Source organism: Rhinoraja longicauda, chromosome 4 (genome assembly GCF_053455715.1).
Source record: "Rhinoraja longicauda isolate Sanriku21f chromosome 4, sRhiLon1.1, whole genome shotgun sequence".
Classification (NCBI taxonomy): domain Eukaryota; kingdom Metazoa; phylum Chordata; class Chondrichthyes; order Rajiformes; family Arhynchobatidae; genus Rhinoraja; species Rhinoraja longicauda.
Genome location: NC_135956.1, coordinates 66,717,053 through 66,744,420, shown reverse-complemented (window position 1 = coordinate 66,744,420; position 27,368 = coordinate 66,717,053). Strand labels below are relative to the sequence as shown.

Genomic DNA, 27,368 nt, shown 5'->3' with positions numbered 1-27,368 from the left:
GGGTGGGTCTGGGTTGGGGTGGGCCTGGACTGGTCTGGGTTGGAGTGGGCCTGGACTGGTCTGGGTTGGGGTGGGTCTGGGTTGGGGTGGGCCTGGACTGGTCTGGGTTGGAGTGGGCCTGGACTGATCTGGGTTGGGGTGGGCCTGGACTGGTCTGGGTTGGAGTGGGCCTGGACTGGTCTGGGTTGGGGTGGGCATGGACTGGTCTGGGTTGGGGTGGGTCTGGGTTGGGGTGGGTCTGGGTTGGGGTGGGCCTGGACTGGTCTGGGTTGGGGTGGGTCTGGGTTGGGGTGGGCCTGGACTAATCTGGGTTGGAGTGGGCCTGGACTGGTCTGGGTTGGGGTGGGCCTAGGCTGGTCTGGGTTGGAGCAGCGGGTTGGCCTGGACTGGTCTGGGTCGGAGCAGACAGTCCCCACTGGCCGTGGGAACGTGCACTCACAGTCTCATTCCAATTCCATTCACATGAACGAGCTACCAGCAAAGGGGGCGACCATGGAGAGTGATTTGTGTTTGCCTATTAAAATGTATTTGGAACTAATTAATCAGTAGTTATGACACCTCCCAAAACCCTGCCTTTGGAATGGCTCCACTCAGCCAACTGAAGCTTGATATTAATTCTAATTATAGGCTCGCTGTGCTGAGGGCTGTGTGTTACCTGAGTGTACAGCCCGACCCGGGAAAGTGAGAGGAATCACAATGCAAACACTGCAAATCTGAAACAATTCACAGCTCAGGCCACAACCACATAGAGTTCACATGCGCATGGCGGGCTGCTCTGCAATGTTAGGTCGCTTGGGATGCAGGGAGAGCACGCCGGCTGGATAGAGAATTAGCTTCATGGAAGGAAGCAGAGGGTGATGGTGGAAGGTTGTTTTTCAGACTGGAGGCCTGTGAGTAGTGGTGTGCCTCAGGGATCGGTGCTGGGCCCATTGCTGTTTGTCAGCTGCATCAACGATTTAGATGAGAATGTGCAAGGCATGATTAGTAAGTTTGCAGATACCAGGCAGTATCGTAGACAATGAAGATGGTTATAAAAATTATAGCAGGATGTTCACAAGTGGGCTGAGGAATAGTTCACGGAGTTTAATGCAGATAAGGGCAAGGTGTGGCTTTTTGGTAAGTCAAACCAGGGCAGGACCTTCACAGTGAATGGCAGGGCCCTGGGGAGTGTTGTAGAGCAGAGGGATCTAGGAGTGCAGGTACATTGTTCCCTGGAAATGGTGTCACATCCAAAAAGTTGCTCCTAAGGTCCTTATTAAATCTTTCTCCTCTCACCTTAAACTAGGATTGCCAACTGTCCCGTATTAGCCGGGACATCCCTTATTTTGGGCTAAATTTGTTTGTTCCGTACGGGACCGCCCTTGTCCCGTATTAGGCCTGGGGGACGCTGCAGGTCCGGATGCTGGCTAACGGAGTGTGTTCGGGGCCGAGTGTGTTTGCCTAACGGAGGTTGCGTAGCAACCCGGCTCCTGCCCAGGAGGCCGCCATTGGTGGAGCGGGAGCACGTGGCCGCCGGCTGGGTGAGGTCACGTGGGGCGCGGGCGGTGATGTCACCTTGTCCCATATTTGTGAGTTAGAAAGTTGGCAACCCTACCTTAAACCTATCTCCTCTAGTTCTTGATTCCCCTTATCTAATCCCCTCAAGATTTTATACACCTCTAGAAGATCACCACTGCCCAACCTTTCCCTGCAGCTCAGGCCCTCGAGTCCTGGCTTTCTCCATCGCTGCTCCCACCCTATGGAACTCACTACCCCAAACCGTCAGAGACTCCTCCACACTCACCACATTCAAAACATCACTGAAGTCTCACCTGTTCAGTACTGCCTTCAACTACTGAAGGTCACCTCACCTTCTGTCTCCTTTCTCTGTTCGTTTACTTATTTATCTATTTATTCACTTCCCTATGTTCGCTAAATCTCTGTAAAGCGTCTTTGAGTATATGAAAAGCGCTATATAAATGTAATGCATTATTAACATCCTCGTAAATCTTCCCTGCACTGTTTGAAGCTTAATGGCACATTTTCTACTGCACGGTGACCAAAGCCAAACACAAAACTCCAAATGAGGCCTCACCAGCTTCTTACATAACTGTAACATAACATGCAACTTCTACACCCTCATTATCCTGACTGATGAAGGCCAGCGTGCCAAAAGCCCTCTTCACCACCTTATCACCAGCCTATCTCACGCGATGCCACTTTTAGGGAACGATGGACGTACTCCTTGGTTCCTCTGCTCTAAAACTATGAGTGACCCGGACCAGGAATGTGCCACAGACCCCATCCAATGCAGGCCATTGGTGAGTTAATGAGACCACACGTTCAACACTCAATGTGTTTTCCCTCAGAATAATTTTAAATATCAAAAGTGTATAAAATGACGAGACATAGGGAAGGTGGACAGGATGGAAAATCACATACTGGAGTATGGTTGTACGGTGAGAGGAGCAAAGTTTACAGGACATGTGTAGGGCAAGCATTTTTACACAGAGGATGGTGGAGGCCAGGGGTGTTGGTGGAGGCAGATATGAAAGTGGCGTTTAAGAGGCTTTTGGATAGGTGCATGGAATGGAGGGATGGGGATAACATGCAGGCAGATAATGATGTCCTTGGCTTCATGGTCGGCATGGACATTGTGGGCCGAAGGGTCTGCTCCTGTGTTGTACTGTTCGATGTTCTATGACTCACTGAGCTGGGGACTAGCCAAGGAGTTGCTCTCCTGTTCCCTGTAGCTCTCCGGCACTGGAATGGCAATGCTGTCGATGACTGGTGTTCCTTCATGGTCTCCACATCTGGCGATGTTGAGAGGGATCATGGCCACATCTGTCAGCAGTGACAGAGGCCGTCTACACATCTCTGGGTCCAGTTGAGGAGAGGCTGCCTCCAGTACAGATGCAGTCTCCACATCTGGACCCAGTGACCCAGACGGTCTCTGCATCTGGCAGTGGAACAGAGACAGTCTTCACATCTGGACCTCGTGACCAAGGTGGTCTACACATCAGGCAGTGGGACAGGGAGAGTGTTCACATCTGGCGACAGTACAGATGTGGTTTGGCAGCCTGACGTGGAAGGGTTAATGATGCAGGGACATTGTTTGTGGGAGGGTGGTCTCGGAGGGGCTGTGAGCTGTGAGCCTGTATGGGGAGCAGCCTCTGTCAGTCACTCACACAGACAGGCAGCCTGGCGTCTGTAGACGTTATCAGTGAAAGCAGCGGGTCGGAGGTCGGCCTTCACCGGGCGTTCTCTGTGCGTTCGTCAGTCACCGCATTGATTCCCGTCCTCAGGCAGATCTGGCGGATAAGAGTTGTGAAGCAAAATGGGTCTCTCTTTGTCCACACTGACGTGGCCAGTATGGCTGTACATTGTGTCCCATCGATTCCCCACTCCCCTGGGCTCTGAGACGAAGGCTGTAGAGCGGGAAGGAGCCAGGCACCAGGCGGTCGGTTGCCGCTGATAAACCATGTCCAGCGCCCACTCTGTGCACGTGATCGCTCCCCGTTCACTCACTGTCCTGCACAGCCTCACCGGTTAACTCTTCTCTGTCTACTTGTCCCAATCATTGAGGTGTTTAAACAAGCCCTTCAGCCCACCTAGTCCATGCCAACCATCGATTACCTGTTCACACTAGCTCTATGGGTAGGAAGGAACTGCAGATGCTGGTTTAAACCAAAGACTGAAGAAGGGTACCGACCCAAAACGTCACCCATTCCTTCTCTTCAGAGATGCTGCCTGTCCCACTGAGTTACTCCACCTTTTTGTGTCTTTCTTCACCCTTGCTCTATGTTATCCCACTTCTTCATCCACTCCCTGCACACTAGGGGCAATTTAAAGAGGGCCAAGTAACCTACAAAATCGCACTTTTTGGGATGTGGGAGGAAACCCGGTGCACCTGGAGGAAACCCACGGAGTCACAGGGAGAACGTGCAAACTCCACTCAGATAGCACCCGAGGTTAGGATCGAACCCGGGTCTCTGGGCGCTGTGAGGCAGCAGCTCTACCTGCTGCGCCACTATGCCGCCACTAATGGAGAGCCCCTACATGTGCAGCAGTCCTCAATAGGGCTGAAGGGCCTGTTTATGTATAAGAAAATAACTGCAGATGCTGGTACAAATCGAAGGTAGTTATTCACAAAGTGCTGGAATAACTCAGCAGGTCAGGCAGCATCTCGGGAGAGAAGGAATGGGTGACGTTTCGGGTCGAGACCCTTCCCCAGACTGATGAGTTTATGTTTATGTGCTGTGTAACTCACAGCATCAATCTGAATACATTCAAGAGAGAGCTAGATCTGAATGCATTCAAGAGAGCGCTAGATAGAGCTCTTAAGGATAGCGGAGTCAGGGGGTATGGGGAGAAGGCAGGAACGGGGTACTGATTGAGAATGATCAACCATGATCACATTGAATGGCGGTGCTGGCTCGAAGGGCCGAATGGCCGCCTCCTGTACCTATTGTCTATTGTATTGGTTTATTATTGTCACGTCGAGCAACATCCTTCTGCTTCAGTGACAAGCATGAGGTGTTACACTTTGGTATGTCAGAACAGGGCAGGACTTACACAGCACTAACCCATTATGTTGGAGAACAGAGAGATGCAGAATATCCACGGTTCCCCAACAGTGGTGAGTTAGATGGACAGGGTGGTGAAGAAGTTACAAGGAATGTCAGGTGCTGGTTTACCAAAAAAAGGGCACAAAGTGCTGGAGTAACTCAGTGGGTCAGGCGGCATCTCTGGAGAACATGGACTGGTGATATTTCGGATCGGGACCTTTCTTGAGACTGAGTCACCTATCCATGTTTTTTGGGATGCTGCCTAACCCACTGAGTTACTTCAGCACGGGTTAGTGTGTGTGTGTGACAAGTTAGTGAGTGTGTGTGACTGGGGTTAGTGAGTGTGTGTGATTGGTTTGTGAGTGTGTGACGGGTTAGTGAGTGTGTGACTGGGGTTAGTGAGTGTGTGATGGGTCAGTGAGTGTGTGATGGGTCAGTGAGTGTGTGTGACTGGGGTTAGTGAGTGTGTGATGGGTCAGTGAGTGTGTGTGACTGGGGTCAGTGAGTGTGTGTGACGGGTTAGTGTGTGCGTGTGACGGGTTAGTGAGTTTGTCTGGGCTGGGTGTCTTTCTGCGGGGCCAGGTATGGTATACCCCATTGTGCTGCAGGGAGGAGAAGGAGCAGTGGTTCCAGGGCTGGGCTGAGCCGGGCTAGGATGGGCCGGGCCGGGCTGGGCAGAGCTGGGCTGAGCTAGGCTGGGCTGAACTGGGCTGGGCTGGGCAGGGCGCGATGCAGTGTAGGTCTCACCCTCTCCACCCTGTGCCTTAGGGAGGAGAAGGAGCGGTGGATTCGGGCCAAGTACGAGCAGAAGCTGCTGCTGGCATCTCTGCCACAGTCAGACATCCCGCTGGGACAGCAGCTGCTGCGGGCAGTGGTGGAGGATGACCTGCGGCAGGTAGTGCTGCTCCTGGCTCACGGCACCAAGGAGGAGGTGAACGAGACATACGGGGACGGAGATGGCAGGACCGCGCTGCACCTCTCCTCTGCCATGGCCAACGTGGTCATCACCCAGCTCCTCATATGGGTAAGTGACCCATCACCCATCACCCCATGACCCAACACACCATGAACCATCACCCCATGACCCATCACCCCATGAACCATCACCTCATGACCAATCCCCATGACCCATCACCCCATGACCCATCACATCATGACACAACGCACCATGAACCATCAACCCATGACCCAACACCCCATGACACAACGCACCATGACACATCCCCATGAACCATCACCCCATGACCCAACGCATATGACCCAACGCACCATGACCCAACGCACCATAACCCAACGCATCATGACCCAACGCATCATGACCCATTATCCCATGACCCATCACCCCATGACCCATCACCCAATGAACCATCACCCCATGACCCATCACCCCATGACCCATCACCCCATGAACCATCACCCCATGACCCATCACCCCATGACCCATCACCCCATGACCTATCATGATCCAATGCACCATGACACAACTAACCATGACACAACGCACCATGACACAACGCACCATGAACCATCACCCCATGATCCAACGCATCATGACCCAACACACCATGAACCATCACTACATGACCCATTATCCCATGACCCATCGCTCCATGACCCAACGCTCCATGAACCATCTCTCCTGGGTCATGGGACCCTCGTGACCCATGGCACTCTCTCCCATCACTGCTCCCTTCCCTGCCTCTTGCTTCTGTGCTGACCCTAGCACTACATTGTATGAGTGATTTCTCATCAACATGAGTCACAGCTTCAAGTTGATGGGGGTACAGACGTCTGAAGATTTGTCCTGGGCCCAGCACATTGATGCAATCAAAAAGAAAGTCCATCAACGCCTCTACTTCCTTAGAGGTTTGAGGAGATTCAGTATGTCACCAAATATTCTATTGAACCTCTCTCGATGTACAGTAGAGAGCACACTGACTGGTTGCATCGCGGCCTGGCACGGTAACTCAAAGGAAACTACAGAGTGGTGGACATTGGCTGGTCCATCACGGGAACTGACCTCCCCATCATCGAAGGGATTTACAAGAGGCGTTGCCTCAGAATGGCAGTTAGCATTATCAGAGACCTGCCCCACCCTGGCCACACTCTCATCTCGCTGCTACCATCGGGAGAAGGTACAAGGAGCCTGAAAAACGTTACCTCCAGTTTCAAGAACAGCTTCTTCCCAACAACAGGCTCTGTACAACACTAACCTCAGCAACTGTGAACTCCTGCACACTATTGCACTATTATGGTCTGATGAATGAGTGTTTGGGGGCCAAAAGCTGCAGCAGGGTGGCGCAGCTGGTAGAGTTGCTGCCTCACAGCGCCAGAGGCCCGGGTTCGATCCTGCCCATGGGTGCTGTCGGTATGGAGTTTGTACGTTCTCCCCGTGACCTACATGGGTTATCTTGGGGTTCTCAGCTTTCCTCACACACTCCAAAGACGTGCAGGTTTGTAGGCTAATTGGCTTCGGTAAAATTGTAAACTGTCCCTTGTGTGTGTAGGATAGTGTTAGTGTGCGGGCATCGCTGGTCAGTGCGGACTCGGTGGGCCGAAGGGCCTGTTTCCGTGCTGTATATCTCGAGCTAAATGAAACTAAACTAAAGTGAGCCTCTGACAGTTGCTTTGCGGGTACGTGTGCCAGTGAAACGCTCAATTACTGACGATGTTTCTCGTTGCTCCCACAGTACGGGGTGGACGTGAAGAGCCGAGATGCGCGGGGATTAACGCCGCTGGCCTACGCTCGCCGTGCCGGGAGCCCGGAGTGCATCGAGATCCTCACACAGTACGGCTGCCCCGGGGACAACTTCATCCCCATCCCCACTCCCAACCTGGCCCGCAGGAACACTAACCTCAACAACAACGCAGGGCTCGAGCAGTACCGTAGTGCACCCATCATCTGACGGCAGAAACAACTGGGGAACCCTCCCTGACCCTCACATCCTGCTCCCCCTGCTCCCCCACAGCCTGCTCCCTCACACCTTGCTTCCCCACAGCCTGCTCCCCTTCACCCTGCTCCCCCACCACCTGCTCCCCCACACCATGCTCACCCACCCCCTGCTCCCACACCTTCCCTGACCCCCACACGCTGGTCCCCCTCCCAACCCCCCACCCCCTTCCTGACCCCCATACTTTGTTCCCCCTCCCCTGCTCCCCCTTTCTGACCCACACCATCTGCTCCCCCATGCTCCCCCAACACCCTACTCCTCCTCCCAGCCTCACCCCATCATTGCTCCCCCCTGCCCCTGCTCACCTCCTCCCCTCCTTTCCACCAACACCCTCCCGTTTCACCCCGTCCCAACCCCTCCTCGCCCTGCATCCTTCCCAGCCCCAGACTTTCCTACCCTCCCATCCCACCATCATCTGGTACAGCAGCACCTGGGAGCCACTGGGTCCAGCTTTGCCTGGTCACCAATCCCTCTTCCCATGTCCCCAACACCTCTCTGACCACCCCTCTGCTCCCTGACCACCTCTCCCCCTCCCCTCTCACCCCATCCCTGACGTCCTTTCCCCATCCCACCCCCTCCCTGAACACCCCCTCCCTGACCACCCCTCCCACCCCCTCTCTGACCACCCTGCCCCCTCCCACCCTCACCCTGACCACCCCTCCCGTCCCACCCCCTCTCTGACCACCCCGCCCCCTCCCTGACCACCCTTCCCGCTACCAGACCACTCGGCCCCGTCCCTGACCAACCCCTCCCTACCCACCCCTCCAGCTCCCGCTCCCAGACCACCCCTCCCCCTCGCTGACCACCCCTCCCCCTCCCAGGCCACCCCTCCCTGCCCGCGTCCCCTCCTACCCCAAGCACATTGCAGTGTCAGCAGGCGTCAGGGGCAGTGGGGTCTCTCAGCGCGGGGAGAGGCTCTCCCCTCCTCTACGTCTCTCCAGTGGGGCGGGGGGGGGGGGGGTGTTGGAACCCCATCCTCCTCCTGAAAAACAGCCGGCAGAGACCCTGTCCTCTCAACAATGTCCCTTCCTCACTTCCTCCCTCACCACTGTCTCCCCCCCTCACTCCCTCCCCCACCCCTCACCCCCACAGCTCACCCCCACCTAATGACCCTTGCCCCTCCTTACTCACCCCCACTCAATCCCCCACAACCACACCCCCATAGCTCATCCCCACCCCCACCCCCCCCAACCTCACCCCCACCCCTAAATCGGATGTGAGGGGGGTGGGGGGGTGCCATGACAGGAGAACCCAACAGGTCCCAGGAGGTCTAAGCAGTGGCAGCACCGGCGGTGACAGGAGACTGGGGGCACCGGTGGTGAGAGGACACTGGGCACCGGGTCCATGCACGCTGGGCCGTGTCCACACCGATGGCCAGAGGGAGGCGGTGCAGAGCTGGTCACCCCGTCCCACCCGAAGGATCACACCCGCTGATCCCTGGGCTGCAGCAGAGGGCAAGGGCTGCCCTGGGGGTGGGGGCACTCTCTGTGCACACTCACCGGGCACACTCATTGTGCACCCATTGTGCACACTCGTGCATACTCATTATGCACACGCATTGTGCACACTGCACACTAACTGCGCACAGTTCACGGTGTACATTCACTGTGCGCGCACGGCGCACACTTACTGTACAATCGCTTCATAATCACTGTACACACCCTGTGTACACTGAATGTGTGCACTCTTGTGTACAGCCGCACGGCACAGTGAACACTCATTGCACATTCACTGCGCACACTTATTGCACACTGAAAACAAATGCCGCACACTCACATTGCACATTCACGTTGCCTTTGCACACTCATTGGGACCCGGGTCTGTCCATGCCGAGGTCTGAGGGCCGAGCCCGGGCTTGTGTGGGACACACTTGACGGATAAACAGCCCTACGCTCCCCCCTCCCCCTCCCACAGCCATGTGCGTGTGTGTGTGTCCACACGTGTGCTCACTGAGGTGAGACTTGGCTGGGACAATATTTGGAGCTTTACAATGACGAGTAACGACAGTTGGGGGTTGCTGACGGGTTCACTTCTCACCTCGGGCAGTCACTGTGTGGGGCCCATTCCATCCCTGCCTGAGGACCAGAGGATGCCAACTCCCACTGTGATCTTCATCCCACCCCCACCCCAGGTGGAGCTCCCTGTCCAAGTCTGACCCCGGGCACATTGTCAGGTGGCTGTGGGCACCGGTCATTGCCTGCAGTTCAAAGCTGAAGGTTCAATTTCTGGTGCCATGGTACAGGCGGAGTCCAGGGGTACAGGTACAGGCGGAGTCATGGGGTACAGGTACAGGTACAGGCAGAGTCCATGGGTACAGGTGGAGTCAAGGTGTACAGGTACAGGTGGAGTCCAGGGGTACAGGTACAGGCGGAGTCGAGGGGTACAGGTGGAGTCAAGGTGTACAGGTACAGGCGGAGTCGAGGGGTATAAGTACAGGCAGAGTCCAGGGGTACAGGTACAGGCGAAGTCCTGGGGTACAGGTACAGGCGGAGTCCATGGGTACAGGGACAGGCGGAGTCCAGGGGTACAGGTACAGGCAGGGTCCAGGGGTACAGGTGGAGTCAAGGTGTACAGGTACAGGCGGAGTCCAGGGGTACAGGTGGGGTCAAGGTGTACAGGTACAGGCGGAGTCCAGGGGTACAAGTACAGGCAAGTGGGCAGTGTGGTTACGGACACTGAGGTCAGGGGTCAGTGTAGGCATGCATATGTGTCAGGGGTCAATGGTATAGCTGCATGACTCGGTCAAGGCATGGTCACCAGGGTCAGGGGTCAGTGGTTACAGACATGGGTTAGGGAGCAAGTGTGTAGAAACAAGGGTCGGGGTCAAAGGTGCACATAGGAGTCAGTGTGGGTACGGGCACAGTTCAGACGTCTTGGCAATGCCGTGTGCCAGGACGGAGAGGCAGCTGGCGGTCTGTGTGCCAGTCAGTGACCACACCGCCCCTGGGTGACACACTGAGGCCTAGGGGGGTTTCTGAACCATCCCCCTGGCCCACCCCATCCGGGTGGGAACCCCAGGGCAGCGCTGGTGCAGTACCTCCCCCCCACCCTCCCCCCCCATCCCCCCTGGCCGCTGCCTGGCTCCTCACCCGCCTGACCCCAGCCACATACATTGGTGGGTAACAGGGCTGCAGGGACAGCCAGCAGTTGCAAGCAAAACCTGGAGGCGGAGCAGCAATCCCTCGCGGAAGGGATCCAGTGTCGGAGACCCCCAGCTCAGTAACCCCGAGTCCATCCCCCGCCCCACCTCACCCTGGTCATCGGGTGGCCGCATCTTCGTGAATTGTGTTTAAATTCTCTTCTGTCTGAATCAGTGGCTGTAAACAATCGTGGATGAAATCGCACCCAAATACTGCGGGTGGAATCTATTAACCCATTCATGTCCCAAAACAGCGCGATATTCTGCAATCATTGACTACAAAACACTAAAACTCTTACACTTTAGAAATTAGGTTGGTATTACCATATTTATACATCTCTCACCATTAAGGTACTTGTGTATAATATGTATATTCGAAATATTTATATTTCCGGCTGTAAATATTGTTTGGATGTTGCTGTGTTCAGTTTTTTGCTGTATGCTGGGACAGTCCCGACAGATCTGTACACAGCTTAATAAACAGCAGTGTGCTCAGTCCCTGGGACACCCCACAGTCTGTCTCCCTCTCTGTCTCCCTCTCCATCACCCTCGCCATCTCCCTCTCTGTCCTCCAGTTCGAGACACTCTCATGGAAACATCTCTGTGACCTGGGGATATGAGATGTAAGATCACCCCTCGTTCCTCTCTATTCCAAAGACAGCAGATCTAACTTTTTGTTCACCACTTCTTAGAGGCAGCACGGTAGAGTTGCTGCCTTGCTATGCCAGAGACCCGGGTTGGATCCTGCCTGTGGGTGCTGTCTGCATGTAGTTTGTACGTTCTCCCCATGACTGCATGGATTTTCCCCAGATGCTCCAGTTTCCTCCCACACTCCAAAAACATACAAGTTTGTCGGTTAATTGGCTAAGGTAAAATTGTGACGTTGTCGCTAGTGTGTAGGATAGTGGTCGTGTACGGTATGATCACTGGTCGGCGTGGACTTGGTGGGCCTAAGGGTCTTTTTCAGCTCTGTATCTCTAAGGTCAAAAGTCCTAATAGGAGACCTCTTTCATCCCAAAGACCAACCTGATGATCTCATCTGGACTGCCTCTATCCCTTGTCAAACAGCACGGAAGCTGGCCAACATGCCAATCAAGATGCCCCATCTACGCTAATCCTATTTTCCCACGTTTGCCCCATCTATATACTAAAACTCTCGTTTGTTATCTTGTTTGTGACTGAACTTCAGCCAAAACGGTGCACGATAGCGTGACAATTTTAGGCCCACCTTACTCACCATTGTCACTTTAGTGATAATGCAAGTAGTTTTATTGAAATCGGTGTTATATTTTTTAAGTTATTCACATTTTAAAGTTTAAAAGGAGGGGGAGGGGAGGGGGGAGTGGGGGGGAAAGGGAGGGGGGACGGACAGGGTGCTGCACCAATGCAGTAGAGGTTTGGGCCCAATGGGTCCACTTGGTCTAGTATTCCTCTAAACCTTTCCTATCCATGTCTCTGTCCCAGTGTCTTTTAAATGGTGTTATAGTACCTGCCTCAACTACCTCATCTGGTAGCTTGTTCCATATGCCCACCTTTTGTGGAGTTGCCTCTCAGATTCCCTCAGATTCCTATTAAATCTTTCACCTTAAACCTATGGTTCTTGATCCCCTACTCTGTGCAAAAACTCAGAATACTCTGCGCTCTATTCCCCTCATGATTTTATACACCTCTATAAGATCACCCCTCATCCTCATGTGCTCCAAGGAATAAAGTCCTAGCCTGCCCAGCCTCTCCCTGTAGCTCCTGGCAACAATTTCGCAAATCTCTGCACTTTTTCCAGCTTAACACCATCCTTCCTATAGCAGGGTGACCAAAACAACACAATGCTCAAAATGCAATCTCATCAATATCTTGTACAACTGTAGTATGTACCACATGGTATGTACTACCACGTGAAAAAGTTGCCCCTCAGCTGACTATTAAATCTTTCCCCTCTCGTCTTAAATTTATACCCCAAGTTCCTGATTCCCCCAACCTGGATAAAAAACTATCTATTCTTCTCATGATTTTATACACCTCTACAAGATATTCCCTCAACTTCTTGTGCTCCAATGTCTCCCTCAACCTCTGACGTTCCAGAGGAAACACTCCCAAGTCTGCCCAACCTCCACCTGTAGCTGAAACCCTCCAATCCAGGCAGCATTCTGGTAAACCTCCTTTGCAGCCTCTACAAACTCTCTACATCTTTCCTGTAATGGGGGTGACCAGAACTGCACGCAATACTCCAAATAGGGCCTGGCCAAAGTCGTATAGAGTTGCATCATGACTTCCTGACTCTTATATTCAATGCCCCTAGCAATGAAGGCAAGCATACCAAATACCTTCTGAACCACCCTGTCTATTTGTGCTACCACCTTCAGTGAGCTATGGGCTTCTACACTCAATACCCTGACAGATGAAAGTCAATACTTCAAAAGCCTTGATATGGTCTCGTACTTCAAGGTACAGGTACAGTGAAATTAATTTTTGTATAGTGTTCGGTACAAGTATCACTATACATAAGCATCTCATATACAGTGCAAATGCATAGCAATAGTACACTGAGACAGTATACAGATTTGTGAGCTTGTCGCCATTCTCAAGTCGCAGTTGTAAGTGCAGGGTTCTTGACCTGACCATGAAGGGCCGTTGTCCTGGTGCTTTGCAGGGTCGGCCTTGCCAAGCGTGGCCGTTGGTGTCCTCTACCGCTGCAGATCGTGTCCGGTCACACACACTGGTCAGTGATAATGCACCCACCGCTACCTTACAGCAAGAAGCTCAGGCCTTGGCTGGGGTCACTGGTGGAAACAGGGGACATGAAAACCAGAGGACATAGGTCTAAGGTGAGGGGGAAAAGATTTAATAGGAACCTGAGGAGTAACATTTTTATACAAAGGGTGGTGGGTGTATGGAACGAGCTGCCAGAGGAGGAGGTAGTATTGCAACGTTTAAGAAACATTTTGACAGCTACATGGATAGGACAGGTTTAGAGGAATATGAGCCAAACACACTCTCCCCACAGCCCTGTATCAATTCCACACCAATCCTACTGCCCTGTATCAGGCAGGTTGGACTAGTGTTGTTATGTTGTTGTTATGTTGTTGTTATGTAGATGGGACATGTTGGTCGGCGTGGGCAAGTAGGGCTGGTGGACCTGTTTCCGTGCTCTATGACTCCAGGTGATGGGCACAGAGCGGTGACCCATGGCCCACCTGCCCATCACTGCTCAGGTGGTGAGGGGATATGTGCTGGCAGGGTTACCTGCTGAGAGAGGTGAACAGGTGAGCTCACACTCCCCCTGCTGGGGGCTACGTCAGGCCTGTTACATCTCGGCCTGTGCTAGCTTTGGAGTGATAATAAATAATATTGTTGTCATTGTGCATTGCTGTTAATTACATACCCTATTACCGAATATAATTAAGTACTGGGGACGAGTCTGCAGGGTTGTGTGAATCAAATCCTAGCAGCGCAGAACATGTCAGAGGCAGAGCTCTTTAATATACTCCTGTCAACACTCTTGTTGCTTTGTAAATGGATTCTGTTAAAGGCAATGAGGGGTTGCTCCACTAGTTACAACACTTGTAATTGTCTTTTCTGGCTTGTGTGCATGTTTGCAAGCGAGCCCGTCCCTGGCAGAATGTTCCAGCATTTACCTCAGCCCGATGAAAGGCCAGTGACCTTGGAGCTTTTTTTGTAGTTCAGTTCAGTTCAGTTTAAAGAAGCAGCGTGGAAACAGGCTCTTCAGCCCACCAAGTCCGCGGCGATCACCCCATTAACTAACACTGTCCTACACACTTGCAACAATTTACAATTTTAACGAATCCAAATAGCCTACAAACCTGGTAGACACAAAATGCTGGAGTAACTCAGCAGGTCAGGCAGCATCTCTGGAGAGAAGGAATGGGTGACGTTTCGGGTCGAGACCCTTCTTCAGACTGATGTCAGGGGGGCGGGACAAGGAAAGGATATAGGTGGAGGCAGGAAGACTGGGAGAACTGGAAAGGGAGAGGGGGAGAGAGGGACAGAGGAGCTAAGAGGTATCACAAAGTGCTGGAGTAACTCAGCGGGTCAGGCAGCATCTCTGGAGAGAAGGAATGGGTGACGTTTCGGGTCGAGACCCTTCTACCTTCGATTCCCGCTGAGTTACTCCAGCATTTTGTGTCTGCCTTCGATTTAAACCAGCATCTGCAGGGTTTTTTTCCTAACGTACACTGGACTTTGGAGTGTGTGAGGAAACCCACGCGGTCACAGGGCGAACGTGCAAACTCTGTACAGACAGCCCCAGCAGTCAGGATCGAACCTGGCGCTGCGAGGCAGCAACTCTACCGCTACCTGACTCCGCTATCCTTAAGAGCTCTATCTAGCTCTCTCTTGGATGTATTCAGAGAATTGGCCTCCACTGCCTTCTGAGGCAGAGAATTCACAACTCTCTGACTAAAAAAGTTTTTCCTCATCTCTGTTCTAAATGGCCTACCCCTTATTCTTAAACTGTGGCCCCTGGTTCTGGACTCCCCCAACATTGGGAACATGTTTCCTGCCTCTAACATGTCCAACCCCTTAATAATCTTATACGTTTCGATAAGATCCCCTCTCATCCTTCTAAATTCCAGTGTATACAAACCTAGTCGCTCTAGTCTTCCAACATATGACAGTCCCGCCATTCCGGGAATTAACCTAGTAAACCTACGCTGCACGCCCTCAATAGCAAGAATATCCTTCCTCAAATTTGGAGACCAAAACTGCATACAGTACTCCAGGTGCGGACTCACTAGGGCCCTATACAACTGCAGAAGGACCTCTTTGCTCCTATACTCAACTCCTCTCGTTATGAATGCCAACATTCCATTGGCTTTCTTCACTGCCTGCTGTACCTGCATGCTTCCTTTCAGTGACTGATGCACTAGGACACCCAGATCACGTTGTACGTCCCCTTTTCCTAACTTGACACCATTCAAATAATAATCTGCCTTCCTATTCTTACCACCAAAGTGGATAACCTCACACTTATCCACATTAAACTGCATCTGCCATGCATCCGCCCACTCACACAACCTGTCCAAGTCACCCTGCAACCTCATAGCATCTTCCTCACAGTTCACACTGCCACCTAGCTTTGTATCATCGGCAAATTTGCTAATGGTACTTTTAATCCCTTCATCCAAGTCATTGATGTATATTGTAAATAGCTGCGGTCCCAACACCGAGCCTTGCGGTACCCTACTAGTCACTGCCTGCCATTCTGAAAGGGACCCATTTATCCCCACTCTTTGCTTTCTGTCTGTCAAAACTTTCTATCCATGTCAGTACCCTACCTCCAATACCATGTGCTCTAATTTTGCCCACCAATCTCCTATGTGGGACCTTGTCGAAGGCTTTCTGAAAGTCGAGGTACACCACATCCACCGGCTCTCCCCTGTCAATTTTCCTAGTTACATCCTCAAAAAATTCCAGTAGATTAGTCAAGCATGATTTCCCCTTCGTAAATCCATGCTGACTCGGAACGATCCTGTTACTGCGATCCAAATGCTCCGCAATTTCGTCTTTTATAATTGACTCCAGCATCTTCCCCACCACTGATGTCAGACTAACTGGTCTATAATTTCCCGTTTTCTCTCTCCCTCCTTTCTTGAAAAGTGGGATAACATTAGCTACCCTCCAATCCACAGGAACTGACCCGGAATCTATAGAACATTGGAAAATAATCACTAATGCGTCCACAATTTCTAGAGCCACCTCCTTAAGCACCCTGGGATGCAGACCATCAGGCCCTGGGGATTTATCAGCCTTGAGTCCCATTAGTCTACCCAAAACTTTTTCCTGCCTAATGTGGATTTCCTCCAGTTCCTCTGTCACCCTAGGATCTCTGGCCACTAGAACATCTTCACTGTATCCTCCTCAGTGAAGACAGATCCAAAGTACCGGTTCAACTCTTCTGCCATCTCCTTGTTCCCCATAATAAATTCCCCTGCTTCTGTCTTCAAGGGACCCACATTTGCCTTGACTATTTTTTTCCTCTTCACATACCTAAAAAAGCTTTTACTATCCTCCTTTATATTATTGGCTAGTTTACCCTCGTACCTCGTCTTTTCTCCCCGTATTGCCTTTTTAGTTATCTTCTGTTGCTCTTTAAAAGAGTCCCAATCCTCTGGCTTCCCCCTCTTCTTTGCTATGTTATACTTCTTCCCTTTTATTTTTATGTTGTCCTTGACTTCCCTTGTCAGCCACGGGTGCCTCTTACTCCCCTTAGAATCTTTCCTCCTCTTGAGTGCAGCAGACTTAGACTTCACCTGGGAGTAGAGTTCATGGCTCGTCCACGTCCTTGCGTTGACTCCTTTAGCGTCAGTCATCTCATCTACACACTTATTGGTGACGGCTGTGAAGTCATTGCCTAGCTGTGCAGAGAACGTGGGAGAGAACTTTGGAAAGAAATTAGGACCACAAAAGAAAATGTGAAGTTACCCGAGCAAGCAGGATTAAGGAGAGTCTGGAAATATTTTGCAAGGCGGTAGATTTGCTGCCTCGCCGCGTCAGACACCTCGCATCGACCCTGACCACGGGTGGTGCTGAATGTACGGAGTTTGTACATTCTCCCCGTCACCTGCGTGGGTTTTTTTCCACCCACCTCCAAAGGCGTTCAGGTTTGTAGGTCAATTGGCTTTGGTGAAATTGTTAATTATCCCTCGCGTGTTAGGATAGTGTTGCTGTGCGGGAATCGCTTGTCGACTCGGTGGGCCGCAGGTGGATCTCTGCACTAAACTAAGTTTACTAGAAGCAAGACAGTATGTAGCACACAGTGGGTCTCCTCAGTGATGGAGGGGACTCTCCGTGTGGAGTCGGCGTGTGAGTGGGTCCTACGGTCTTCTCAGCGGCAGCCACCAGGGGGAAGGAGGTGGGGGCTGGAGAGCTGAGCAGGGGGGGGGGGAACACAAACAGACATGTCGCTGTCAGGAAGGAGTGGCCTAGAGATGTGGACAAGTGCTGTGTGGGATAAATCCCCAGAGCCTGGTGGAATCTATCCCAGGGTGTTATGGCAAACAATGGTGGAGATAATAGACAAGATAATAGGAGTAGGCCATTCGGCCCTTCGAACCAGCACCGCCATTCAATGTGATCATGGCTGATCATCCACAATCAGTACCCCGTTCCTGCCTTCTCCCCATACCCCTTGACTCCGTTATCATTAAGAGCTCTATCTAAGCTCTCTCTTGAAAGCATCCAGAGAATTGGCCTCCACTGCCTTCTGAGGCAGAGGCGGTGCTGGCTCGAAGGGCCGAATGGCCTCCTCCTGCACCTATTGTCTAATTCCACAGATTTACAACTCTCTGAGTGAAAAAGTTTTTCCTCATCTCCGTTCTAAATGGCCTACCCCTTATTCTTAAACCGTGGCCCCTGGTTCTGGACTCCCCCGACATCGGGGACACGTTTCCTGCCTCCAGGGTGTCCAATCCCTTAATAATCTTATATGTTTCAATAAGATCCCCTCTCATCCCCCAGATAGCCGGGGATCTGATGGAGATTCTCGCATCTTCGTGAGGAACCAGAAGGCTGCAGGATGGGTAATGTCCCCCTTGCTCGGGGGGGGGGGTTGGAGAAGATCCCGAGGGACAGAATCCTGAGGAATTCCTGAGTGCATAAAATCATGAGGGGAATAGATAGGGTCAATGCACGGTCTGTTACCCAGGGTAGGGGAATCAAGAACCTGACAGGCAACTTTTTCACGCAGAGGGTGGAAGGTATATAGAATGAGCTTCCAGAGGAGGTGGTTGAAGCAGGTAATATAACAGCATATAAAAGACATTAGGTCAGGTACATGGATAGGAAAGGTTTAGCGGGTTATGTGCCAAACCTGGGTAGATCGGATTGGCTTCATAAGTTCTTAAGTGATATGAGCAGAATTAGGCCATTCGGCCCCTCACGTCTACTCCGCCATTCAATCATGGCTGATCGGTCTTTCCCTCTCAACCCCACTCTCCTGCCTTCTCCCCATAATCCCTGAATCCTGTACTAATCAAGAATTTATCTATCTCTGCCTTAAAAATACCCATTGATGGCTTAGATGGGGCATCTTGGTTAACATGGATGAGTTGGGTCAATGGACCTTCTTCCGCGCTGTTTGACTATTGCAGGATGTTGTTCACTTTGAAAGGCAGGGAGTGATGAGGGGGAAGTCTCATGTCATGTGCAGGGAGATCAAGTCTCCCTCATGTGAGTGCATTATTTTGAGGAGATAACTTAGATCATTGATGAGGGCAGAGCAATAGTGTGGTAACCACAACCGTGTACTCCAAGTCTGCTGTAACCAATGCTTCATATGTCTGCAACCCTACTCTTACACTGAGTGCCTTGCCCTGTGAAGGCAGAAGAACTGGATCCGACATTGGAGAACGGAATCCAACATTGGCTTGATGACAGTTTAGTTCAGTTAAGTTTATTGTCACGTGTACCGAGGTACAGTGAAAAGCTTTTGTTACGTGCTAACCAGTCAGCAGAAAGACAACTCCTGAAGAAGGGTCTCGACCCGAAACGTCACCCATTCCTTCTCTCCCGAGATGCTGCCTGACCTGCTGAGTTACTCCAGCATTTTGTGAATAAATCGATTTGTACCAGCATCTGCAGTTATTTTCTTATAGCAGAAAGACAACACCTGATTACAATGGAAACATCCAGTGTACAGATACATCATGAAGGGAATAACATGAATAACATTTAGTGCAAGATAAGGTGAGTAAAGTCTGATTAAAAATAGTCTGAGGGTCTCCAATGAGTTAGATAATAATTCAGGACTGCTCTCTAGTTGTTGGTTGGATGGTTCATTTTCAGAATTAGGCCATTCTGCCCATCAAGTCTAATCTGCCATTCAATCATGGCTGATCTACCTTTCCCTCTCAACCCCATTCTCCTGCCTTCTCCCCTTAACCCCTGACACCCGTACTTATCAAGAATCTATCTATCTCTGCCTTAAAAATATCCAAGTTGCCTGATAACATGGTGGTGGAGGGATGTTTCTCTGGGACCAGTGTGTACCACAGGGATCAGTGCTGGCACCTTTGTTGTTTGTCATTTATATCAAGACTTGGCTGAGAATGTTGGCCTTCGGATATGTAAACAGCAGATGACATGGAAATTGGTGGCGTTGTAGAAGTTTATCTCAGGATACGGTGGCACATTGATCAGCTGGCAAGTTGGGCAGGGCGGTGGCAGATGGAATTTAATCCAAATGGGAGGTGGTGAATCTTTACTTGACAAATTCCACATGGACAGAGTATATGTCCATGACTTCAGGAGCATTGATGGACAGAGAGACCTTGGGGTGCAAGTCCATAGCTCCCCGACATTGGTGACACCAGTGGATAGGGTGGTGTTTGCCTTCACAGGGCAAGGCACTCAGTGTAAGAGTAGGGTTGCAGACATATAAAGCATTCGTTAGAGCAGACTTAGAGTAAGACGAGTAAAGTCTGATTAAAAATAGTCTGAGGGTCTCCAATGAGTTAGATAATAATTCAGGACAGCTCTCTACTCCAATAATTCAGGACTGCTCTCTACAACATCCTGTAATAGTCATACAGCGCGGAAAAAGGTCCATTGACCCAACTCATCCATGTTAACCAAGATGGCCCATCTAAGTTGTGGTTATCACACTATAGGAAGGATGAGGTAGGAACAGAGAGCCACAGAGTGCTGAACATGGTCACTGTTTCTAAAGACACTTCCATTAAATGTCTCACTGGTTGACATGTGTAGGAAGGAACTGCAGATGCTGGTTTATAGTGAAGACAGACGCAAAATGCCGGAGTAACTCAGCGGGTTAGGCAGCATCTCTGGGGAGAAGGAATGGGTGACGTCAGGGGAAAGGGAAACGAGAGATATAGACAGTGATGTAGAGAGATATAGAATAAATAAATGGAAGATATGCAAAAAATTAACGATGATAAAGGAAAGAAGCCATTGTTGGCTGTTTGCCAGGTTTCCCTCTGTGGAACGGGAGCCTGGTGCGACAGGTGGGGGAGGGATAGAGAGAGAGAGAGGGAATGCCGGGGTTACTTGAAGTTAGAGAAATCAATATTCATACCACTGGGCTGTAAGGTGCCCAAGCGAAATATGAGATGCTGTTCCTCCAATTTGCAATTAGCCTAATTCTGACATTGGAGGAGACCTAAGACAGAAAGGTGTGTGTGGGAATGGGAAGGAGAATTAAAGTGTTTGTCAACTGGGAGATCAGGTAGGTCCAGTGGACTGAGCGAAGGTGTTCAGCGAAATGATCACCCGGTCTACGTTTGGTTTTGCCGATGTATAAGAGTCCACATCTTGAACAGCAGGTACAGTAGATGAGGTTGGAGGAGGTACAAGTGAACCTCTGCCTAACCTGAAACTGTCGGGGTCACTGGACAGAGTCGAGGGAGGAGGAGGAAAAGGGACAGGTGTTGCATCACCTGCGGTTGCAGGGAAGCTACCTGGGGTGGGGGTGGTTTGGTGGGAAGGGATGAGTTAAGGGAAAGGAGTTGTGGAGGGAACGGTCTCTGCCGAAGGTTTCTGTCTGTCCCCCCCTCTCTCCCACGCTGACTCAGTTCCTCCCCTGCCCTCTGACAGGCTCTCTTTCCTTCAACCCCTTCTCCCTCCCTGTCTCTGTCCAATCACTCTCTGTCTGTCCCTCTCTCTGACTCTGTCTCTGTCTCCTCTCAGTCCCTCCCTCTGTCTCTCTCTTCACTCCCTCTCTGTCCCTGTCTCCCCACCGTCTCTTTCTGTCCCTCTCTCTGTCTCACCCCGTCCCTCTGTCCCCGTCTCCTTTTCTTCTCCCTGCCCCTCTCTCTGTCTCCCCCCTCTCTCTATCTTCGCCCTGCCCCCCCCCTCTCTGTCTCCCCTCCCATCCCCCACTGTCCCATTCTCCCTCCCCTTCCGTCTCTCTTCGGCCCTCTCTGCCCCTCTCTCTGTCTCCCCATCCTTCTCTCTCTCTGTCCCTCTCTCCATCTCCCCCGTCCCTCCCTCTATCCCACCCCCTCTGTCTTCACCGCCCGCCCCCCCCCCCCCCCCCCAGCCCCTCTTTCTCTCCTGTTCCTCTCTACCTCCCCCCTTCTCTCTCTCTCGGTCACCACCCCCCAGTCCCTCTCTCTGTCTAACCTGTTCCTTTCTATTTCCCCTTCTCTCTCTCTGTCGCCACCCTCCAGCCCCTTTCTCTGTCTCTCCTGTTCCTCTCTGTGTCCCCCCGTCCCTCTCTCGTGCTGTCTGTAACCGGGTCGTTATCATTTGCTGAAGCGATCTCTGCTACCATCAGAATTAATCAGAGGCTGCTCTCAGAGACACGTACACAAGTTAGCGTTAATTTGCCTGTGAATGCATTAAAACTAATGAAACCTGAGTGTTGGGGAATCCTCTGGGGGCCCATTAATCACCCGCCTCGACAGGCTGCCTTGATTACAAGTGGCAAGAAATTCATTAGAGTGGAGTCACTGACAACTTTTATCTATCTGTGAGATCTGAGTCATTAGGCAGCTAAATTAAAGCTATGATGGTGATGATGAAACTCATCGCTTGTTTATCTTGTGTGGTTAAATCCATGTGATTGTGTATCGCCTGGCGGGCCCATGAGAGGACAGGGCCCAGTGATGGGCCCGTGAGACGGGAAAGGGCCTGGGGTCTGTGAGAAAGGACAGGACTCTGGGCTAGGCTGGGCTTGTGAGACGGGACTAGGCCGGGCTGGGCCCTTGAGACGGGACGAGGCTCTGGGCCTGTCAGAAAGAATGTGGCTCTAACTCATGAGACAGGACATGGTCTGAGGCTGTGAGACAGGACAGGGCCCATCCCACGCTAGGCCGTAAGACGCGACGGGGTCCAGGGGCCGTGATACAGGACGGGGCCCAGCCCCGGCAACGGGCCCATGATACAGGACGGGTCCCAGCCCTGGCAATGGGCCCGTGATACAGGACGGGGCCCAGCCCCCGCAACGGGCCCATGATACAGGATGGGGCCCAGCCCTGGCAATGGGCCCGTGATACAGGACGGAGCCCAGCCCTGGCAATGGGCCCGTGATACAGGACGGGGCCCAGCCCCCGCAATGGGCCCGTGATACAGGACGGGGCCCAGCCCTGGCAACGGGCCTGTGATACAGGACGGGGCCCAGCCCCCGCAACGGGCCCATGATACAGGACGGGGCCCAGCCCCAGCAACGGGCCGTGATACAGGACGGAGCCCAGCCCTGGCAATGGGCCCGTGATACAGGACGGGGCCCAGCCTGCAGCTGGACAGGGTCACGCAGCGGGGATGGGGTCTGTGACTAGTGATGGACAACTAGTACAGGGTCAGGGATACGGGTCAAATGCAGGCAAAGGGGACCAGTTCAGTATGTGACAGGGTCAGCCTGGACAAGGGCCGGTTTCCACCCTGTACACCTCTATGACACTGACTGGTGTTGGAAAACTGGTTTAATTTAGTTCAGTTTAGTTTAATGATACAGCATCTAGAGAGACCCTTTGGCCCACTGAGTCCATGCCGACCATCAATTTCCCCATTCACACTAGTTCTCTGTTATCCCATTTTCTCATTCACTGCCTACATCTTAGGGGCAATTTACAGACTCCAATTAACTTACAAACCCTCACGTCTTTGGGATGTGGGAGGAAATCTTGGAAAATCCGCCAACATAATCAAAGACTTGTCCCACCTGGGTCATTCCTCCTTCTCCCCACATCCGACAAGAAGGTTCAGAAATGTGAATGCACGCACTACCAGAGATCAAAGGGTGGTGGGTGTATGGAACAAGCTGCCAGAGGAGGTAGATGAGGCTGGGTCTATCCCAACATTTAAAAAGCAGGTAGAGGATTCTAAAACTAGAGGGCATAGGCTTAAGGTGAGAGCAATAAAAGCGGAGCCAATTAAGACATTTCGACAGATAAATGGATCGAAAACATTTAGAGGGATTTAGAGAGATACTAGACCAAGTGGACCCGTTGGGCCCAAACCTCTCCTGCATTGGTGCAGCACCCTCTCCTACCTCCCCCCTCCTTCGGCTGATCATCTACAATCAGTAACCTGTGCCTGCCTTCTCCCCATATCCCTTGATTCCGCAACCCCAGGAGCTCTATCTGACTCTCTTCTAAATTCATCCAGTGAATTGGCCTCAACTGCCTTCTGTGGCACAAATTCAAAACTCTCAGGGTGAAAAAGTTTTTCTCATCTCAGTTTTAAATGGCCTCCCCCTTATTTTTAGACTGTGGGCCCTAGTTCTAGACCCCCAACATTGGGAACATTTTTCCTGCATCTAGCTTGTAAATCTATATGTTTCTATAAGATCCCCTCTCATCCTAAATTCCAGTGAATACAAGCCCAGCCTTTCCAATCTTTCCTCATATGACAGTTCGCCGTCCCAGGGATTAACCTCGTGAACCTACGCTGCAATGCTTCAATAGCAAGGATGTCCTTCCTCAAACTGGGAGACCAAAACTGCACACAATACTCCCGATGTAGTCGCACCAGGACCTTGTACAACTGCAGAAGGACCTCTTTACTCCTGTACTCAAATCCTCTCGTTATGAAGGCCAACTGCCTGGTGTACCTGCATGTTTACTTTCAGTGACTGGTGTATAAGGACACCCAGGTCTCGTTGCACTTCCCTTTTTCCTAAACTGACACCATTGAGATAATAATCTGCCTCCTTGTTCTTGCCGCCAAAGTGGATAACCTCACACTTATTTACATTATACTGCATCTGCCATGCATCTGCCCACACACTCAACCTGTCCAAATCACCCTGCAACCTCCTCGCATCCTCTTCGCAGTTCACACTGCCACCCAGCTTTGTGTCATCTGCAAATTTGCTAGTGTTACTTTTAATTCCATCATCTAAATCATTAATATATATTGTAAATAGTTGCAGCCCCAGCACCGAGCCTTGCGGCACTCCACTCGCCACTGCCTGCTATTCTGACAGGGACCCATTTATTTGTTTCCTGTCTGCCAACCAATTCTCTATCCATGTCAATACCATGTGCCCTAATTTTGCCCTCTAATCTCCTGTGTGGGACCTTATCAAAGGTGTTCTGAAAGGCCAGATACACTACATCCACTGCAGTTATTTCAATGTGAGCCCGATGAGCAGAGGAACTCAGGGTGTGGATAAGAACATCAGAGTTACCCCATTACCAGATCCAGGGTGGAACTGAGAGAGGAGGTGTGGGCAGCAAACTGGAGGAACAGCGCCGACAGAAATGAACTCTGAATTTTGCAATTTCAAGTAAAGCTCCTTCATACCCTTCCCTTTCTCCCCCTGCGCCCTCCACCCTCCCCACTGATGGGCACACACTCCTCCCATCACCCCAGAAATTTAATGATTTAAAGATGCAGCATGGAAACAGACCCTTCGACCCAACTTGCCCATGTCGACCCAACTTGCCCCATCTACACTAGTACCACCTGCCCGCGTTTGGCCCATATCCCTCCAAGCTTCTCCTATCCTTATACTTGTCCGAATGTTTTTTTTAAAGTTGTGATAGTACCTGCCTGCCTCTTTTTGAGTATAGACGTTGGGAGGTCACTGTGCAATTATATGAGACGTTGGTGAGGCCACATTTAGAGTATTGTCTTCAGTCCTGATGTCAGACCATGTTACAGGAAATATGTTGTCAAGCTGGAAAGGGTGCAGAGAAGATTTACGAGGCTGTTGCCAGGTCTCGAGGGCCTGAGGTTGAGCAGGCTTGGACTAAAATTCCTCGACATGAGAGGTGATCCTAGGTGTATAAAAACCACAAGGGGAATAGATTGGTAGGTCTATTCACGACTTCCCAGAGTAGGGAAATGTAGAAGCAGAGAACATAGGTTTACGGTGAGAGGGGAAAGATTTAATAGGAACCTGAGGGGCAATGTTTCCACACAAAGGATGGTGGGTGTATGGAACAAGCTGCCAGAGGAGGTAGTTGAGGCAGGTACTATCAAAACGTTTAAGACAAGTGCAAGGATAGGACAGGTTTAGAGGAATATGGGCCAAACACAGGCAGGCGGGACCAGTGTAGATGGGACATGTTAGTTGGTGTCGGCAAGTTGTGCTAAAGGGCTTGTTTCCACGCAGTGTGACTCCATGGCAGCTCGTTCCATACACCCACCACCCTCTGTGTGAGATGGTTGCCGCTCAGGTTCCTATTAAATCTTTCCCCTCTCACTTTACACTGGAGGGTATAAAAGGAAAAGGGTTGCAATAGTGGGGACTTTAACGTTCCCAATTTGGTTGTTTGCCGGAGTGCAGGGGGTGAGAAGAGGGGACAATTTGTAAAATGCATTTCAGAGTGTGTCTGACTCAGAGTGTAGAGAGACCGACGGGGGAAGGGGCTGCATTGGCCCAGGGGAATGAGGGCACATTGATACGGGCGGCACGGTGGCACAGCGGTAGAGTTGCTGCTTTACAGCGTCAGAGACCCGGGTTTGATCCTGACCATTTTTTGATATAAAAGTTTTATTCCAAAGAAAAACATACAAACATACTAAGCAAAATGTGATCAAACAAAAGCCGCCTGTATCGGCAGTTTACAAATTAAACAATTATCACATTGAAATCCCGCCATCTCTGTCAACAATACATTCAACCCCCCGCGGCGACCAGCGTTCACGGAAGGCCTCCAGAGTCCCCGTGGACACCGTGTGTACGTGTTCCCTCTCCAGGGACACGCGGGCACGGACGTAAGCCCGGAACAGGGGTAGGCAGCCAACTTCTGTGAGGCCGCCCACTGCCCGCTGCCTGGACTCGCGGATGGCCATCTTGGCCAGGCCCAGGAGCAGACCGACAGGGAGACCCCCTCCTCCCTCCTGACCCTCCCCCCTCTGTACCGGGTGCCCAAAAATTAAAAGCGTAGGGCTAAAATGGAGCCAGAACTTGAGGAGCAGCCCCTTCAGATACTGGAACAGGGGCTGTAACCTCACGCACTCTGTATACAAATGGTACACGGTCTCCTCCTCGCCGCAGAAGCGACAGGCGGCAGACGAGACCGTGAACCGGCTCAAGTACCTGTTACAGGCTATAGCCTTGTGCAACACTCTCCACCCCAGGTCCCCGATGTAAAGCGGGAGGACCCCCTTATAGAGAGACCTCCACTGGGGACCACTCCCACCGTCAGGTGGTAACACGGACCGCCAGGGCGTGTCCGGACGGAAGACGAGAGCGAGGAAGTGGAGAGTGTGCAGGAGCAGCCTGTACAAGACGCGCCTCTCCGCATCACGGAACGGCACGCTGGGCATCTGGGAAAGGCGACTCATATTGCGTGGTGCCGGCTCTCGGGAAGGGACCCGGGCCGTGGGCCCGATGAGCAATTCCGACGGAGCGGCGGTAAGCCCGGTCGGAATTGCTCCACGCACACGCCTCTCCTCGACACCCACCGTGACAGGGTGAGGACCGGCCTCCCTCACAACCACAGCACCCCCCTCCCCCTGAGGAGCAGCGCCCTGGCTGAAGGTGACCAAATTCCTGCCTCTCAGGAGATCACGGTAAAAACCAGGCAACTCCCGCCTAGCGCGCTGACTCATGCCCGCTACCGGGAGCCGAGATCCCTCCTAGAGGCAGCGCCCGCGGCAGAAAAAGTACGTGGCCAGCGAGTGCCATCTGGGAGGGCACTCGGAGTACACGCACCTCTGCAGGGTCCTGAGTCGGAGGGCCGCCACCTGAGTGCGGACGCAGACCAGCGCCTGACCGCCCTCCTCCAACGGGAGACTCAGAACCCCAGCAGAGACCCAGTGATTCCTCTCACCCCAGAAGAAGTTAACTAACCTCCTCTGTAT

At 51.9% G+C, this 27,368-nt stretch overlaps 1 protein-coding gene across 2 annotated transcripts in view; it reads left to right on the top strand.

Annotated features, from left to right (window-relative positions):
- LOC144592814 (arf-GAP with GTPase, ANK repeat and PH domain-containing protein 3-like) overlaps positions 1 to 11,143 on the top strand; it is a 301,655-nt gene extending 290,512 nt beyond the window's left edge. For both annotated transcript variants that reach the window (XM_078397926.1, XM_078397928.1), the window contains exons 15-16: positions 5,316 to 5,571; positions 7,238 to 11,143. In XM_078397926.1, the coding sequence (XP_078254052.1) occupies positions 5,316 to 5,571; positions 7,238 to 7,453 (472 nt within the window). In that variant the 3' untranslated portion in view covers positions 7,454 to 11,143. The remainder of the gene's footprint in view (positions 1 to 5,315; positions 5,572 to 7,237) is intronic.
- The last annotated feature ends 16,225 nt before the right edge of the window (positions 11,144 to 27,368 follow it).